The sequence below is a fragment of the Terrapene carolina genome, unplaced genomic scaffold (assembly GCF_002925995.2).
Source record: "Terrapene carolina triunguis isolate 2854851 unplaced genomic scaffold, T_m_triunguis-2.0 Scaffold234, whole genome shotgun sequence".
Lineage (NCBI taxonomy): Eukaryota > Metazoa > Chordata > Testudines > Emydidae > Terrapene > Terrapene triunguis.
In genome coordinates, this window is record NW_020664585.1 from 15,449,641 (window position 1) to 15,469,328 (window position 19,688).

Sequence of the window (19,688 nt, forward strand, 5' to 3'; positions counted from 1 at the left end):
AAGGTACACACAGAGACCACTTAAATTTTTATTCAAATATTTTAAAAAGTTGATAGACAAAATTATTCCAATTTCTTGCAGTGATTGCTGAAGACCATCCCCCCCCACACACCCCTTTTCATATACAAAGTTTTATGTTCTTTAGTAACCTGTTTCACTAAACGGCTCCAACTGCAAGAGACAGATGGTTTAAACAGCATGGAAAGAGTTCATGGTTTCAACTGCACAGGTTGCTAGGCACTGTTTCTCATGATTAAAATTTCATATTAGCTCTGACATGGCAGAGGTGAGTACCCAGCATTTTCTTCAAGAAAAGCTTATGTTGTAAAATGTCCAGTTATGAGCATGAACCTTGTTCTCACCTAACTTCCCATACTCTTATTTGCTCTTTCACCATCATACTAGTTTGCTATAAAAATTAATATAGCACCAGAATTTTGCCCAAACTGAGCACTCATGGTTGGAGTGTAAAAAGGTATATAGGAATTAACAGCATCAAGTAGTGAGTTAGGTACTTTGAGTTAGGTACTTAGTCCAGGGTAATGTGAAAGTAGACTGCTTGTTTGTTCTCAAAGCTTACCTGCATAAGACAAGCACTATCTATACTGCAGAGTCCTCTACTAACTGACCAGTCTATCACTGCCACAAGCCCCATTCAGCCATAAGGACAAGGTAGTATCATAAAACTGGCTTATGAAGAAAGTCTGTCTTAACATTTACGTTCCTTCTGGAGCAAGAGGTGTGTGGCTTCTAGCTGCTTCAGTAGATACAAAAAGACTTCTGTCATTGTGGGAGATACTGTTGCTAGGAGTATTTTTCAGAATAGGGGAATGAACTTCCAAAGCAGGGAGCATTAAAGTCACACTCTAACCTAACACCACAGCTGTATACTTCTCTCCTCATTTCAGTATGCCCTGTGTCTGCTAAACACATACATAACTTCAACTGGGGAAAGCACTAGTAGTCATACCCCTCTATAGCATAGGAATCAGTTCACCAAAAGCTCAACAGGAAGAGTAATTTTTACTTTACAAGCAAGTGGTGCTCTCAAATGGTTGAGCACAAATATCCTTTCATCAGTCTTTTCGTACTCCACATCTCAGAGCGGGGAGGTGTCACTCTTCATTTTATGAAGCGATACAAGTAAAGTCCATAGAACTCTGAAGAAATGCAAAGTCGTCTTTTTTGGACTGAAAAGCAGACATGAGTATGCAAAGGAGGCAGAGGGGATTAAAGTACAATTTTAAAACAGCATCATACCCTGATATTACAAATAGAAATTTAGTGGTACAGTAGTTGGATGTACTAGTGCAGCGAGACTCGAAGCAGCTCCCACATGGCCATCACCTGCACAGACTCAGGTGCGTGTGATTTTATCTGGAGGCATGAATCCTGTGTCTCCAAGTGTTCTAAGTGCCACTCTTCCACTAGGACGGATCACCAAGTGGGTTATACTGCCATTATTAAGGGACATCCGAAGCCAGCCTTCCGGGGGGAACTGTAATGCTCTATTAAAAAAGAAAGCAATTAGTGTATGGTTTAATTCACAAGCATATGTGAAGATTAGCATGCCTCTGACAACACTATTGTCTATCATTTCTTCTATCTAGAACAGAACCACCACTGTGAAGCTGTACACCAGTGGTTCTCAAACTGGGGGCCATGAGCTGTCAGCCTCCAGCATTTATAGTAGTGCTAAATATTAAAGTATTTTTAAGGGAGGTCTAACTCAGAGGCTTGCTGGGTAAAAGGGGTCAACAATACAAAAGTTTGAGAACTGCTGTACACCAAGCAGCCCACATGCAGAATCTCTGCCTATTGCTATCTTTGAAGAGTGGATACTGTGTGGTCACAGCTATAAATTCAAAGTTAACATGAAAGCATATATGGCTTTGTTAATCAGTGGCCACTCCAGCAGGCTTTTATAAGAGTGCAACAGATGGGTACCATTAATGTAGATAGGATTAGTTCAAATGGACATGGAAAGCTTAAAAAAACCTGTTGCCAGGAGTGCTTTGAGTAACCTGATAAAACAAGATGACAGCTGCCCTAGATTCAAGACCAAGGAGCCAGTAGAGAAATTTTCAACTTGGTATTGTGGTTACAATCCTTGAAGTGAAAGGCAGCTAACAAGCAGCTGATGCTCAGGGAGGAAACGACAAACTAGATCATGCACTTGATGTAGAGGCTCTTGTCTAGCAGTGCTTTCCCAGCTCTAATAGGATAGTTTGCCCCCAAAATTACTAACTGAACTTGGCACACTAAATTATAGCATGACACCTGGAGGCAGTATTAGAATACTATGCCAGAGTAAGACTATAGCTTTGACTGCTGCAGCTCAAACCATTAGTAGCCACAAACATCAAGACCAATAAAAAGTATTATTTTATGTTTTGCAGCAGAAGTCAAACTAATCTTAAACTAGATTTAGAGAGGTGGGGAAAGCAGGGAGGGAATGGAGTGAAGGGGAGCCACAGCATAATTTAAGCAGAGTCCTCAGCTGAGCTGTGGAGAGTTGGTAGGTAGGGAAGGTTAAGAGGTTCACAGTGAGAAGGACATGAGGTTAGGGAGATGGGGTGAGCAAGTCCACTGAGAACTTTAGGAAACCAGGCGGGAAAGTGAACTGGATTCATAGATGCATAGGCAGTCAGTGAAGATGACAGGATATAATCCCCTTTCTTGGAGCAGAACAGTAGTCTGTCTCTAACCTCAGCTTTCTTCAACAAGGGGAAATAGCATTGCTTACCTTTGCAAATAAGTAACAGTAAATACTAGAGTTTTTAAAGCATCAAAGAGAGCACTAATGTAGCTCACAGCAGAGACACACAGATGTATGGTTTTAACAGAGTATCTGCTTACTAGAATAGAATAGTGTGAACGTTTTGTTGCTAGTGAATGGCAACTGTCCTGCCCACAAGGCAAATAACTTGTTAGGCCAGAGCCCGTAGAGAAAACTGGTAGCCAGGTACAGAGTGGTGGGTAAAGACCTAACACTATCCCTCCCCAGTTTCTGAGCCACCTTGATGCCCTAGCAGTAAGGTTTTTTTCCTCCCCCATTGACGTTAAATGCTTTTGGAAAATAAATGTATTTAGCTGCAGGAAACCTGAACTGCTGACACAAAGGTGCTAGGTCTATTTTAAGGCAATATGAACCACTGGGTATGCATGTAATCAAGACTGAGTTGAACTGAAAGCCATCTCAAAATACCTGCATACCACCTGTGTAAAGTTAAACTTTCTATTACTCTACAAACATTCGATATTTGTCCAAGTTTCTCTTGACAGCAGTCCACACTTGAGTTGTGCCAAAAATCAGAGTAGCCTAGGACAGTGTTAATGATCTGATGTTAATATAAAACCTAGAAAATGAGTCCCAATTCTCAGTAATCTGTACTAGTCTCTCATTTTTACTTCAGAATTAATTCAGTGTGGATGTTGAAAATTATTTTAAAATCCCCTTTTCATATCTAGATTAATCTTCTGATCATATGTTGTAAGCACAGCTGCTCAGAGAACCAGGCACTCATCCCCTCCAGTCACTTCAAACCTGTTAACTGATTTCCTAGCTGTAATGGACTAGAGAATGCAATGTACTAACTCAATTTAAAAAGGTTTGACATTTAAACATGCAGATGGGTATTTGGTCCCTCATAAATTACCTGCAAACTATGTAGCGGATCACATTGGCATGGCAAACAAAAATCTCATAGCTGTCCTCTTCCTGCTTTGCATCAGCCCTATGAATATAGTTTCGGAAAGCAGCCTCAATACGAGCCCCATCTTCATAATACTGCTGATGACAAGAGAGTTTGTAATTAGACACTGAAACAGATCAAACCAGCCCAAGAAGCTACCTGCACCTTCAAAATGGGGTGCTGCTTTAGGCTATGGCTACAGTACAGCTTAAATTGATATAAATTATGTCACTCTTGGGTGTGAATTAGCCACCCTCCTGACCGCCATAAGTTATGCCAACGTAAGCACTGGTGTGGACAGCGCTAAGTCAGCAGTAGAGCTTCTCCCACCGACATAGCTACTGTCACTCACAGGGGCTGAAGTAGAGCAGCTACAATAGAGACCTTTCCAGCTGTAAGCTCTCTAGTGTAGCCATAGGCTTAGATAGTTCTAAATCCTCAAACCTGGCCAACTGGTGAACAGAACACTGCCAAATTACTAAGGGGAATTTAAAGTTATGAGCAAATATTTTAACATATAGGATGGGTAAAAGGTATGGAGTGATCCGAGGCCTAGGATATACAGCCTGCAAACAAACAATACAATGTACAGTTAATTAAAGACAGACAGTGTGGAATATGCAGATTATTTATATATTAAAAAAAATATAAATTTACCACAGCTTCTGGTTTCCAGTGAGATACTGGAGGGACTGGTTCTATAGGTGCTCCCTCTCTTAGCAGGTCAGTACTAACTTTTTTGACCCCTGGAAATGAAGTACACATTCAGAAAGTGAAGTAAAAGCCACTTTTTAGGCCAGTTCACAAACAGGCCCACATAATTTCAGTCAGTAAGAAAGCCCTTTTACATTTATTGCAAGCTGCGCATTTATTCATATTCTGTATATTCAAAGAAACCTTCAGGTTACAGCCAAAAAATTAAGTCCGAACATTACAGTCTTCATGACTTCCTATCAGGGATTGCAAGTGAGGCTCTCCAAACCTAATGTGCTCAGTTACCTATGGAGCCAAGTTCATCCCTGTTGACACTAATGAAGCCAATGAATTTGATCCAGGAACACCATCATTTTGAAGAGCTGCCTTTATTATGTTGTGAATCTGAAACCCCGTATATATGGCAGTTTAAACTGCTAGAAAAATATTATTTTAGTATAATCTTTGATCATTTGTCTACCAACAGACATGAATTCTTACAGCCCTCAGACAATTAAGGTTCAGGTCAACGAAGATTAGCCTACATGTGGAAAACCGCCCATCTTAATGCATACAGTTAAAAAGTGTACCTCCCTGTAATATAACCTCCCTTAGTCTGAAGGGAAGTCTTTGTTTTCTTAGAGCATGCTTTTCATTTTATTAGACCTGCATTCAAGGACTGCTATAAGATTAGATCAAAGTCCATTCCTCTTCCCTTCTCCCTCTTTTGAATGAGCCATGCCTATCAGTCAGTGTTCCAAGATGGACTTACTTATAAAACCAATAAGGTGTGTCAGGTTTTGTCTGTGGTCACCGTGGGGGTTTTTTGTTCACACATTTCAATGTGAGGCATTAGAATTAATCTGGGCTCTCTTGCCACCAACCTAACCCAAAGGTTAGGACCAAGTATCCTCACCACCATCTACAGGCAGGAGTGAAACCACACCTCAGAACAGCTGCTATCTTTATCCATCACCCTTTCAGTATGCCACCTCCTCCCCCTTTAATTTAAAGTGCCAAGCACTGCACACAGCGGCATCCAGTACACACTTTCCATAAAAGAGTGGCTAACCCAGTCACAACACTGTCCTGTATTCATTCCACCATGCTCTTGTAGAAATTATAGTTAGCATTCTCTCCCTTTCAGCAGAGTTGCGCTTCTAGGCGCAGGTCTGTGGCAGTCAGGAAGCATTCTTGGTTACAAGCTATCTATTCCAGCTTTTCCTCCTAAGCAGTCTGAAAGTACAAAGAGCGAACTGCCAAGGTCTCCTACACAGTAATACATTCATGTATCGACTACTCAGAGGGGTCAGCTCAAATCTTTAAATTGCAGCTTCATTTCTACTTCATCTTTATGACTTTTTTATTTCATTTTTAAATTTAAAAAGTTAATTTACAAAGTGTACAGTGGTCTAGGAAATGGCTACACTTCAACTGAACACTACATGTCAAAAAGTGCAAAAGAAGCAATCATAAGACAGCATTATGCTATCAAACCCCACTTGCCTGGAAGATGCTTGCTGATGATGTCGGTTGTTTCCGTTGCTCTGGTCATAGAGGAGTGGATAATTGTATCAAATTTCAACCCCAAACTTGCCAGCCTGCGCCCAGTCAGCTCTGCCTGCTCACGACCTTAACAGTGAGATTAGCTATATAATAAATTGCTGATATTTTACTCTTTATATTTAACAAATATTAGCTCATCATCCTTCTATGCCAGTCCTGAGAGTAAGTAATGCATTTTTCCTTCCAGCAGACAATGCTTTTAGCAGCGTCACCACCAAGAGACCAGGCTCGCTAACTGCCAAGTTCCAATTCACGTTTCACAGGCTGGAAGGGATTTCTGTTGGTTAGGCCAGATCCAGTTCTTTTAGTTTCTGATTCTCCACTTCAATGGGAAGCACTGAAGAGAGGACCTCACCCATTAGTCATGGTCCTTGCTTCTTAAATCCCACAAGGTAAATCACTTCCTCACTGGGCCCATGCAAATAGCTGTTACTGTAGCTAGGTGTTCAATTTGCCACTCACTTTCTATCACCCCTACATTCTAGGAGTGCAGAAGGAGTGTGTGCATGTCTGGTAGTCCTGCTTGAAACAAAGGCTGCAGATATGTTAGCTTGGAAGGAAACATGCATTAGCCACTAATTGAGCTTCCTCAGATAAGATGTTAGTTGTAAGATGAAGATAAGTTTTTACCTAGTATCCCAAGGTATTTAAAATCTTAATTAAGCATAGATGGATAGAAGGGTAGATGGCTGAAGGAGACATATGGCCAGACAATTGCAGAGCCAAGAATATAAGCCAGGAACCTGCTATTCTAACCACTGTTATTGTCTCATCAGTTGTGTATTTAATATATTCACACCTTTAATCAAATTTGCTTTTGAGCATGCAAATTAAAACTCAGAAAGCATCCACATTAACATCTGGCACCATGTTTTCAGCACCTGAAACAGCATCACACACAGAAAATTCTTGCCCTTTCAGGAAAAAAAGGGTATAAAAAACACCAAAGATGTTTACCACTCCTTTTTGAATTAAACAGCTACAGAATTCTAGTCAGTGCTACTTACAATTTTTGATATCCAGACATATGCATTAGCCAAGTACAGATTAATTTAGGTATCAGTATACAAATAGAGTATTATTCTCATCTCAACAAATGGGCATTTATTAATGTAATTCCCAGCAGCCTCATTAGAGATAAGGATGAAGCAAGGAGCATATATAATGATTCTCTAACTATAAGCACTCCAACTGAAAAGGCACACTCAAGAAAGCCAGAGAAAAAAAAATCTAGTTAACCGCTACATGAAACGCCATTTAGTTATTTTCGTCACCATAGTCAAAAGGTGTGGCCTTCATAATAAAATCCCATATAGAAACCCTTTCCCAAGACTTTATGATGCAGAATAGTCATCCTGAGTCTTGAACTTAGCTCAAAATTTCAGCCAAGGGAAATTTTAAAAAATCTGCTGTGAAAGTTTAGCTCAAAGTCTCAAAGGAATCCAGTATGGAGTTTTGAAACATGATTACTGCACAGGTGGAGGCATGTTTGGTATATGCATAAACATGCATTTTATTTATAGGCTCATGGGGGCGGGGGAGACAAGCTTATGTTGGCCTATATATGTTCAAAGAATCCAAAATCCTAAGTAGGAAGTTGGCAATAGGATCCAGAGCAGAACTGGTTGCTTTAACATATGAGATTAGTGACAAAGAACCTCTTTCTCTATGAAGCTGCACAATCAAGTAGGGTCCTAGTTGCACATACCCAGCTGGGTCAGAATTCTGTCTTTATCAATCCGACCATCCAAGTTGTATTGAGAATGGCGGATAAGGAATATGTGTCTGGTAGCTTTTGCTTTGTAGTGATCTAGGCGGGAAGCAAGCTCTTCTTCCCCCGTCTCTTCATTTTTCTTTTTCCGGTTGATAAGAGCCAGTGGTTCACGTCTAAAAATATTAAAATAAGTCATTTTTATATGTGGCAGAATGGCAGGGGAAAATGTTACAAACAGGGACTCCTGCCTCAATTGATTTCAGTATTTGGAGGATCTAAAGATTTTTTTCCCCCCCCAATTATGTTAGCAAAAGTTTTATCAAACATTTTAACTCTTCTCTTAAATACCCCAAAAAACCATATACAACACATTAAAGTTTTACATCCTATCTAGCTGAAGCCAAGCTAGCACCACCCACCTACCTGAGACTCATGCTACCTATTAGTCAGAATATAATATGGTTGTAATTTAGTTCAGGGGAAAAAAATCCCCATAAACACTGGTAAGGGATTCAGCCATACTTTGACAGACTATTACTCCCGAGGGCATTCTGCGCAAAAAAAATAAAAATACTGCACACAATATTTTAAAATTCTGCAAGTTTTATTTGTCAATAAATAAATACAGAGGCTCCAGCATGGCAGCGGGGAGCACAGGCCACTGGCTGTACGAAGGTGGGAGATCACCCTGCAGCTCCCCCACCCCTGGGACACGGATTCAGTGGTAAGGCTGCGCCTGACCCTGACACAGCACAAGGACTGGGCCTGCCCCAGAAACACCTTGGGGCCCGGTCCCTCTGCGCCAGACACACCAGATGTGGGGCAGGCAGGTTTAATCAGGCAGGATCCATGTGTGGAGGGGTTCAGTGTGAGGGCATCCAGGTGTGGGGTGAGAGGATTCTGTGTGGGACAATCTGGGTATAGGCAGCTCAGTGAGGGGTCTAGGTGTGGGGGATCTGGATGCACAGAGGCTTGCTGGGGTGGTTCCAGGTGCAGAGGCAATGGGACTCTGCAAGGGCTTCCAGGTGAAGGTGGTTGGGGCTCAGGGGAAGGGTCTGGGTGTGGGGGTCTCAGCAGGGGTCTGGGTGCTGGGGAAATGGGGCTTGGTAGGGTGGGGATCTGGGTACAGCTAGCTGGGGGTCAGTGGCATGGGGGTCTGGATGTGGGGGCTCACAGTGGTGCAGAGGGTGGGGGTTTGAATGCAGGGAGCTCAGTGGGTGGTGGTCTGGGTGCAGAGGTTGAGGTTCAGTGCGGTGGGGTTTAGGTATGGAGGTTCTGGATGTACCAGGTGAGGCTTGGCAGGGGTGTCTGAGTCTGGGAGATCCAGCTGCACAGGGGTTGGGTGAATGGGGAGCAGCGCCCTGTACAGTGACTTCTCCCTCCACAGCTGAGGAGTGATGGAGGCATAAAGCAGGGGAGGATGCTGAGCTTCCTGCAGCTGGGAGAGGTTTCTGGGGGTGGGTCTGATACAGCCCCAGCTACTCCTTGCAGGGGAAGAGGAAGTCCCGTCCTTTCCTGCCTCCAGTTCGGCCAGGACTAGCAACTGATCCAGGCTCAGGGTAGGAGCCACTGGCTGGGGTGTCCCCAGCCCCGCGGTGATTTACCTCTAATCTGGCTGCTCCGGGTGCCTAAAACGATGTACCTGCGCTGCTAGGGAGTGGTGTGTGACTGCTCTTGCAGCTTCCCTTTGCTTCCCTGTCAGAACGTCATTTATTTGCTTCCCCACAGAAAAATCTGTGAAGGGCATGAATTCTGTGCATGCGCAAGGGCGCAGAATTCCCCCAGGAGTACTTTATGGCCTACATTAAAGTACATCCAAGTTACATTCTGTTAGTCTGGAGGACAGGAGCACAAGTGAGAGCATCTTTGAAATATCTGATTATTAATTTTACTCTTGCCTATTGAGTAGTTACCCTTGGGTTTCCATTGGAGTGTGAATGCCAATTTAGATGGTATTTTATGCTTAGAGAAAAGGAAATCTGAATGGAAGATTCAGCAAAATCTTAATTTTACCTGTCCAATCTTGCAACACCCTATTCCCTACTTGATTTTTAAATTCATTAGTTAGTTTGAATCAGGTCTCCCACTCTGTTGTATTGTCCTACTATTTAGTGAACTAAAATTATGAACAGTAGGTATGGTGGAGCAACACATTCATCAATCAAAAGATTGAATCAATTAACTAGGTAAACTCAGACAATGCCAGTTCCAGACAGCATAACATCAAGTTTTGCCTTACATTTGATTAACACAGATCTACATTTCTAGAAGAAAAAATCCTGCTTGTTCATTTAGCTTCTAGCCAGTGAAGCAGGATTGCTAAGAATATGCTGGTACATAGCAACCTGTATCAGGAAAACAAAATCATATCCTGTGTTTGTACACAGATTTAATTCTTTGTTCTGGTTTGCTAGAAGCATTGGCTAAGGGACACGTGTCAACAATCTGATTCTCTACACCAGCTATAAATATTTCTTGCATCCTACTCTATTTTTACTTTTTCTTTGATATGCTACTGTACTAAATTTACACATAATTAGACATGGCTCAATTAGTGTTCAGAGTACTATTCAGATATACTGGAAATTCAGAGTTGAGCGTACACTAACCCACTTCTTAGTAGTGCAACACATTGGATGTCACTGCAGTACTTACATATGCAAGAACCACCACTGATTGAATCCCCCTGCATAAACCAGTTACAAAGGTGCAGGTAGGGCCTGCAGTGGGACTGGGATCTTGCAGGACCTGCTGCCATAATAGCGAGAGCAGTTAAAATGTACTTTGATGCATGCAGGATTGGGTGGTCAAAAAAACCCAAACAAAACAGACAGACTGCGGTAATTTGCAGAAAAACAATCTTTAAAAAAAAGGTTTTAAAACAAATTTAAGCAACAGAAAGAAGGATCTGAGGTCGACTGAAGGAGTTAAAGTATTTTTTACATGGTTTAAGCAAGTTTTTTTTATTCTTTTAGTGGTAAAAATTGTGTCTGAATTCTATTTATATATAGACTATATTAACTGACCGTTTGGGGGGGGTGGGGGGAGAGGGCAGGATTAGTAGCATGGGGGAAATCTCTCTTGCAGGATTTGCAGGTGGGAGCAGGATAAAAATGCAAGAAACAATGCGGGAGCGGGTGTGAGTAAAACTGAGTATTGCGGGACGGGACAGGAGCGGGATTAAAAAAAAAAAAAAATAGTGCCACGTGGGGCTCTAGGGGCAGGAAAAGAATAGTTCTCATGAACCCTTGTATATAGCATTACAGGAAAATCTTTAGAGAACAGATATAGTCTCAACACTGAATTTTCTTACTGTCCTAGTTTTAGGTCCTCTGTATCTTGACTGCGTTCTGGAAAGAATATTTACAGAAATATACTAACATGGTTTCACATTTCAGCGTTGGCAGAATCATTAAGCTACTCCTTGAAGGTCCAATACTCCTGTAGATCTGTAAAGATGCAGAAGTGGCAAATAAACTTGGGCATTTGCATCACCTGTATGCTATAACTGCACTAGCATTGTGTGTGCTAAGCTATGCACGATAATAGTATCTGTTTAGCCAATCTATGTTCATTAGTTTAATATTATTCACATCATGAGCAGCATGTCTACCTGTTATAGATATCAGCTACCCAGGAAAGCCATTCCTGCACAAGTACTAGAAGAGTTATCACCTCTGAATCTTGTTAATTTATAGGAGGGAGGGGCTGTTTGTGCAAATTTAGCACTCGTTGAAGATGACAGAAAGATGTGCTGAGATCTAGACAGTGGCAGTGCAAGCTTCCCTCAAAACCTTACCAAAGTACTTCAACCTTGAACCTGGACAAACCACCTTTAAGGGTGAAAGGGACGTTCAGTCATCATGGTCCAGTCAGTCCTTTGCTTCTCTGCAGAGACTATCAACAAATCTATTGTTCAAACAGCCTCAACACTGCGGAGGTGGCTTTTACTGATGTGAACTAGACCAAAACAAAATTCAGATATAAGGAGGCAGGAAGAACAGGTTGAAAGATACACCATTTTAGAATTACTTCAGCAATCTCCAATTTGCTTGTTTCCAGCAGAAAACAATATGAGCCTAGAAAACGGCTTTGTGCTTTCGGTTTACTAGGTCAGCCCCAGGCCCTTCCTACAACACCTATTTTTAAACTTAATTTAGTGCATCTATTTATCCTCTAGTTAGATCCCTTTCCCCCGCCACACAGCTACTTCAAGCCTCCTCTTTCATTCTCTCACACTGCATAAAGTAACCCTCCTGCAGCTCATACAGATTAGCCCCATTGCTATCCTGCTGCCAGTACCAACACTGCACTCTACCACCATAAACCCTGCCCAAATCTTCCACAAATTAGTCCTCATGGTCCTGTTTCTCCACCAGACACACAGTAATCCTCTCCTTCTCATACAAATCCTTTTACTACTACTCCCTGTCTCGACACACACAAAGTAATCCTCCTCCTCCTGATCCCACAGCACACAGATCAATTTCTTGTGCATTACATATTTTGCTTCTTCAGTTAACACACACCTGTGTATTTGTTTTATGCATTTTTATAAGGACTAATACTTGGACTCTGGCTGAATAAAATTAGTCTGGTCACAGAGAATTGCTGCTTAACTGAACTGGCTGTGATTTTTATAGTCAACAGCCCCCATGAGTAGCTTTAATAACATTTGATCAATATTTTGATTTGATAAACATACTACTCTACTAAATAAAGAATGAGCCTCATATGTTTTTAAAAGCTGAGAGATTTCTGAAGTGGTTTCCTTTTCTCCAACTGTAAGGCATTATGAATCTTCATTATGGGGCATGTTTCTTCTGTCTATAATATACTTTACAGGACTACTTTTGTTCTACTAGTGAACGGTTTTATAAAAGATGCATGGGTAAGACAACTCTGCAAGGATGGTTCTCAAAAATTCTAACAGATTTAGAAAGCTGATCCTTCTGAGGAAGAAATCAGTGTGGTGAGAAATACACAAATGAAAAACCCAGGACAATTCTGATATATTACCATAAAGCAATTTATGCCTCAGGGAGCAACAGAAATATCAGTAATTTTAAGAACAAATCCTAACTAGATAGTCTAGCTCAACATTACCTTCCTTACTAAACCAACCTTTAGGTTTTGATGCATAGGAAACTTTTAAAACTACTCCTAGAAGTTTGCAGCTGGAGTGGGTTCCTTTATGAACTTACATTTTTTTCATTCAGAGGCCTAAAGACCAACAAATTTAAATCTGCAACAGGGCCATTCTCTTCTAAAAGTCTTCTAAATTTGACTGGATAGGTTTTTTTCTAGTAGGCTTAAGTAACAGTGCTCAGGCTTTCAATTCCAGCCTGATTAAGTGACATGCTCCTGTTTCAAAGACAGTTGTCCTTTCACCCCCTCCGCCTCCACAGGTCTAGATATCATCAGGGTGGATAAAAATCAAAATGATTTTTTTTTTAATTAAAAAAAAAATCGGCTTTTTTTATTTAAATCAGATTTTTTGATAGGTTTCTTTCCGCAAAAAGCATTTTATCTAAAGATAGTTTTAATTAAGATACATTATAGCTCAAAGATATCTCATTATGGAATAGGGATTATAAATTCTAATTCTATAGTATGAGACAATATATTCATGTAATGTTTAAGAAAAGGTTTATAAATGAGTTCCAATAGTTCATGGATTAGGGACCCAATCTTATGGGGTTCAAGGGGCTTCTGTACAGATTATTTAGGTTAATCTTTCTATCTACCCAATGGGACTCAGTGCTCAGCCTAGAAGATACCATCAGAGATGCTTAGTTTTGCAGTTCTCAAACTGTGGATTTGTGTCTCCAGAGATAACATGCTTGTTAACAGCAAAAAGGTTTTAAAATCAATAAATAATATATAGAGGTGAGAAATAACAGACCTCAACCCTATTGTCCCTCTGCAAATTTGTGTACATAGAGTCAATCACTTAACCCCTCTCTAAAAGTGCAAAGTTTCAAAAACGTCAATGAATAGAAGATTGTTGGGGGCGGAATAGATCTGGACAAGGAGAAGAAGTCTGGAGATAAATGTGAGAAGGGAGGGACAGGCAGTAGAAACAAAAATGAAACTGTTTGAGCAGCATATTCCAGAAGTCTTGAGGTCTTTCCAAGTGTAGCTTTCATTGATTTGAGATCTACCATACCATTCTTCACTAGAAGGGAAAACCTATAATGGCAGCCGGCCATAAAAGAGACCCAGTTTGGGAATAAGAACAATTTAAGAAATATATGTTTGCTGATGATATTTTAAAGAAAGTCACACCAGTGAACTGGTGGAAGTCACTTAAGCCCTTGGATTCAGAGACTGTTGAAGTGATAATCTCACTTTTAACAGCAGTAGCTTCTTCTGCGGGTGTAGAAAGAATATTTTCTTCCTTTGGACTAATTCATTCCAAATTGAGAAATTGTTTGGGACCTGAAAAAGCAGGAAAGCTTGTTTTTCTTTTCCAGATTATGAACAAACAGGAATATGAAGGTGAAGACGACTGAGTTAGCTGCAGAAGCCAATATTTTAAGTTTCTCATGTTGACCTGGCTGACATAGTCGATTTAATTTGTTTTTTAAAACAAAAAAATATTTCATTTAACTATTTTAGTTTAAAACAATTTTAACAAAAATAAACCTGATTTTAAAAAACTTGAATGTTTAACTAAATTCAAAAATTCATATGCTTGTTTTGTTATAAAATATTTTATGTTTGCTGTTGAAGAAAAAAATCCAGAATACATAATGTTGTTGTTTTAGTTAAATAAAACAATTTAAATGTCTGTCTGGTGATGGTCTCCTCTTAATACAGCATGGCAAGAAAATCCTCCAAATATTAATGGTTAATCTGTTGAATTGTAGATAGTTCATGTCCCAATGACTTCATAAATATCTGCTTCAATTATCTTTGGTAAATTAAATAACCAAACAATCATTCATTTTCTGATATAGCTGTAAAACTAATCAGAAAAGTTTTCAAAATAAATCACTTAAAAAATGTATAGTGTGTACCTTCTAAAAATGAAACTTACATCTATCTCTGAGTTGTGAAAAATATGTATTAAGGTTATAACAACCAACAAGAATGCACTTTTCTGTAGAAATCCATGATTAAATCGAGTCTTCCTGACTAGTGATTTAAATCATGATTTAAATCAAATCCAACCTGGATATCATTGAGACCAATTAGCTATTCTCACTGCTCTTGCATGTTGCATCTTTAAAGAGGAGAACTCCTGATGATTTACTTATTAATAAGTTATTCTTAGGAGACTCAAAGAAAGATTTCCTGTCCTCACTAAGATTTCAAGTCACATACTGCCTTAAATCACTGCCTTTAAGAAGCTGAATCAAAGCTACTGGAAACAATTTGAAGCATGACAATTCTGAAATAAGATTTTTCCTTAGATTTTTTCCACACAGATTTCTAGTTCTCATTTTCCCTTAAATAGCAGCTCTCTCAGATAACAAAAGTAACGTTCTAGACAGAGTAGAGATAAGGCCAGTCTTATTTTAATTAGACACTTTAGTTCTCAGAGAACCAGATTTAAACCGAAGTAGTAGTCCATGCTTAGTGTGAAAGAATGTTTTCAACTTTCACATAAAAGCTTATTGGGGTTCATTTGCATTAGTTCTTACATAGTCTGCAGTATCTAGCTTCAAAAAAAGTAGTAATTATGTTTCTGCTATTCCCCACAGTAGACCTCCTAACTCATGCATATGATAATGAGCAATCAAATTTGCAAATGTAAACTTTTCCAAGAAGCACTGACCAATTGTGTGTTACGTGCGGGTACATTTAGCAACCTTAACTATAGGTTACGGCCAGCTCTGCCTGTAATTAATTTCATGAATACACTTTTTGGACAGCTATAGTAAAAGGCTGCACTACCAGTTAGAGTCACAGATTGACATCTAGTCTGACCTCTTGTATATCACAGGCCACCGCCACCCAGCACTAAACTCAACAATTGAAGTTAGACCAAAGTACTCCAGCCAACAGGAAACTAGACTATTATGTGCCACAAGCATAGATAGGCAGGACCAAGGTGCACCTGTGCCTAAAGCCCACTCAATGGTAGGGAAATGATTGAGATACTCCCAGATAATCCTGGCAAGTAACCTGCACCCACACACTGCAGAGGAAGCCAAAAAACAAGGTCACTGCCAACCTGACCTGAGGGAAATACCTTCCTGACCTCACATAGGTCAATCAATTAAACTCTGAGCACATGAGAAAAAAAACAGCCAGCCAAGCACCTGAGAGAGAGAATGCTCATTGCCACCTAAGAGCTCTGGCCTTCTCCTTCCAGTGTCCCATCTCTGGCCAGGGCTATCCCTGATCCTTCAGAGGAAGGATATTTAAAAAAAAAAAAAAAAAAAAAAAAAAAACCAGAGAAGGGGAAAAAAAAAAACCCTTCATGACCCCTGCATGTGGCCAGCTGAAACCTTGAAGCATGAGCTTTTAGGAACATAAAACAAACCGCAAATGAGAAGCAGGGTTGCTGAGCCCAGCCCCCTATCATCACAAGCTAATGAAAACGTCCTATCACATGGCTATGTTAGAGAACTTTTAGTATATCAAACAATGAAAATGTCATAAATTCACTTGAGCTGATCTATATACTACATGTAACTTGGCTAGTCATCCATCACACCACTAAATGGTGTCTGCCCTGCTAGATGTATCAACTATACTGCAAGAAATAATCTAGATCGCACATATATAGATTGCCACAAAAACATGTAGTTTTCAATGTCATTCCCCTGCTCTAGCAACAGAGAGAGCAATTGAAAACCCAACTATTTTAGTATCACTTAAAGGACTCAAGTGAGATCAGAAACCCTCTTGTGCGAAGTACAGTACATAAAAATTGTGAGCTCTTTGAAGCAGGAAGTGACTCATCTTTTTAGTTATTAAAAGTGGCAAAAGGGTGGAATAAAGAAGTGTTACACTCACTTTACAGATGGGCAACTAAAACAGACAATAAGTCACTTGCCCAAAGTCACCCAGGATGTCTGTGATAAATCTAGGAACTGAACCTGAATCTCCTGAGTTCAGCATCTTAACTTACAGAGAGAAAGGATAGATTTGTGGTTATTACAACCTCTGCAAGGGCCTGTCCATTTAGAAATAGATTTTAAGTCCCACAATTGCCCAATTGTCTAGTTGCTCTCTAAAGCGGTTTGCTTTTGGAGCATAGCTCACCATTGTACTCTAATTTTGGTTACTATTCACATAGGCTAGATTCAAGTTAGCAATCTGAGTAACCATCTGTAGCTGCTTTGTGGTCTGTGTCAAGTGATTTGGTATGGTGTCAACTAAGGTCCTCATAGTAAACTGGCCTCATCACAAAAAGTTCACAACTGGCCCTTATGATGCAGGTCTGAATACAGCAACCAAGAATGGATTGGGAATAAATTGATCTACCCTCCACACTGCAAGTAGGCCTCCATGTCAGGGAGATGGCATATTAAGTTTGATTTCAGTGTGCTACAGTTGTTACATTGCTAGTGAAAGGAGCAAGGTTGACTGAAGTACTAGAAATAAACTTCAGTTGCACACAGAAGTAAATATGGGTAATAATTATTTAGATTCATCAGCACAGGAATTCTACAAATAGTTAGATATGTCATTTGGCCACATACATACACACACACGCCCCCTAAGAGTAACTAAAAATTATTTTAAAATGCATTATTGCTTTGAGATTTTTAAATTACATCTATCTAGCACAATCTTTAGGCGCATTAGATTGTATAATGCCTCATATTTTGATTCTAAAACATTATACAATCAAAACAGCCTGCTACGATTTTAGTTTGGATTTAGTGTTATTAAACTGGAGTCTGGCATACAAATCTCTCTGGGGAGATAATTCCACCAGACAGGAGCTCAATGAGCTAAAGCTTAATACTTATATTTGCCCATTTTAACTGCAAAGTATTTATTATAATAAACAATACAGATGGTTAGTCATTAGCTGAATATAGTCAGTCCCATAGAGAGTGTAGGCAAATTAAGTTTATTAGAATTAAAGAAAAAAATCTAAATCTGATTTGGAGTTCCAGAGATTAACCAAACCGTATGTTTGATCTCTGCATAGTCAGAAGTTTGCTATCCACAAAAGCACTCTGATAGATTCAGTCCTATACAAACTAAGCTTTTTTTGACACAAGATATTAAGATAATTTTAAACAAAATGGTTACCATAATAAAAATTAAATAATCTAAACAGGTTAATTACTGCAATTTCTGATATTGCATACACTTGTACTTCACAGTCTCCCTATTCCAAAGAATTAGCAGGATACACTTACTGAGCCAAAAAAGAAAAATGACTTGTGTATGTCTATAGCACAGAGAAGACTATGAATTGCATAAATTAAAAATGCAGAAGGTATTCCTACAGAATATTTAGGCCCTATAAAGACAAATTATTTCCTAACATTATTAACCTCAGTATTATTATAGCTTTACTTCAGTTTGGATAATTCTACCCTCCTACAAGTTCCTCTTGAAATTTCAATAACCTGAATTCACTTCCTGTTTTTAAGTTGTTGCATAGTTCAGTATTGCTAAGAGCTATTTGTTGCCACATTCCACCCCAGAGGAAGTTATACCTCAATGGCAGCTGAGCAGACCCCTCTGTATAGTTTGTGGAGTTCTCTGGGATCAAAGAGTCTGGGTATTAGTTATTAATTTCTCCTCCCACTCTGTTGTGAAGTTGGTTATATATCATGTTCTCTTAAAACGCCCCCCAGTAGACCTATAGTTACCTCCATCTCACAGGGGCCTTCAGTAATCTCACTTTCATTATAGTAATGAATTTATATCAGGGAGGGGAATCATCAAATAGAGGGTGTTGATAGCAGTGTTGAAAGATTTATCATATGTAATTATGACTTTTGTGTGCTATTTTTCTGTGTGTTAGTCTTTTAGGTCTGGTGGTGCTGGTGGAGAGGTAATGTGCAGTTTATGTGCACCCCTTATACTCCAGGGGTGGCTGCATTTCCAGGGTACTCCCACAACAGCTTTTATCCAGAATCCCAAAACACTTTACAAAAGGGGGCAAATACTCCTCTTTTCGGACTGGGAAACTAAAGTACAGAGGAATTAAGTGACTTGCCCGCAGCAAATCAGTGGCTGGACCAGGAACGGAACCCAGGAGAGTCCTGACTCTCTGTCATCGTCCGTCTCTCCCCATTAACAAAACCACTAGAGGCATGGCATGGCATTGCACCCCTCCCCCCACAAGAGCCCATTTAGGGCCAGGTAGCGCCCCTCCTGGGCCAATCCCCCCTACAGGGAGCGGGAGGGGCTCTGGGCTCCCCCATGTGCATCCCCTACAAGGAGAATCAAAGTGCCCCAGCGGGGAGGACTAAGGGACCCCTACGCCCCCCGGGAGCCCATGTCTCCCCGGTGACAGGGAACCCGGGCGTAGCCTAGAGGCTGCTCGCTGGGTGCCAGCGGGGGGACCCTCGGCCCAGGCCCCACCTGCGGGCAGACGCGGCTCGCTCCTACCTGTCCCAGTTGCTGTCCCAGTAGCCGCCCCCGCCGGCGGGTCGCTCCACCCAGCCCGGTGCTGCGGGGCAGGAGGCGGGGGGCGGCAGCAGCAGCAGCCCGGGGGCGGCGGGGGCTGCTCCCGCCGACCGGGTCTCAGCGTCGCCCCCGGCGCCATGGGCCGGCTGCTTGCCCACGGCCGAGAAGAGCACGGAGCCGCCGGCCAGCCCGCAGGCGGCCAGGGCCAGCGCCCGGCGGAATGACATGGCCAAGGCAGAGCCGGGGAGCCCGCGCGCGGCCAGGCAGAGCCTTAGCGGGAGTGGAGGAGAGCCGGCCCTTCCCGCCCCCCTCACAGCTCCGCCCTGGACGGGGCGCGGCGCGGGACAAGCTTCCTCCGCGCAGCGCACTCCCCGCTGGCCTGGGATGATGGGGGCGGGAAAGGGAGAGGAGGATGGGGGGAAGAAAGGGGGAGGGGAAGGAGGGAGAAAGGGAGAGGAGGATGAGGG

The 19,688-nt window shown here is 41.2% G+C and overlaps 1 protein-coding gene across 2 annotated transcripts in view; it reads right to left on the reverse strand.

The window, feature by feature from the left end:
- Positions 1 to 25: 25 nt before the first annotated feature.
- ZDHHC8 (zinc finger DHHC-type containing 8) overlaps positions 26 to 19,688 on the reverse strand; it is a 237,827-nt gene continuing 218,164 nt past the window's right edge. The window contains exons 11-15 of one of the 2 annotated variants that reach the window (XM_024197087.3): positions 7,663 to 7,841; positions 5,895 to 6,020; positions 4,353 to 4,441; positions 3,660 to 3,793; positions 26 to 1,508 (exon numbers count right to left, since the gene is read on the reverse strand). In XM_024197087.3, coding sequence (XP_024052855.1) covers positions 1,358 to 1,508; positions 3,660 to 3,793; positions 4,353 to 4,441; positions 5,895 to 6,020; positions 7,663 to 7,841 — 679 coding nt within the window. In that variant the 3' untranslated portion in view covers positions 26 to 1,357. Of the gene's footprint in view, positions 1,509 to 3,659; positions 3,794 to 4,352; positions 4,442 to 5,894; positions 6,021 to 7,662; positions 7,842 to 19,688 lie in introns of those variants that run through there. The other variant, XR_002907939.2, reaches the window with a different exon arrangement.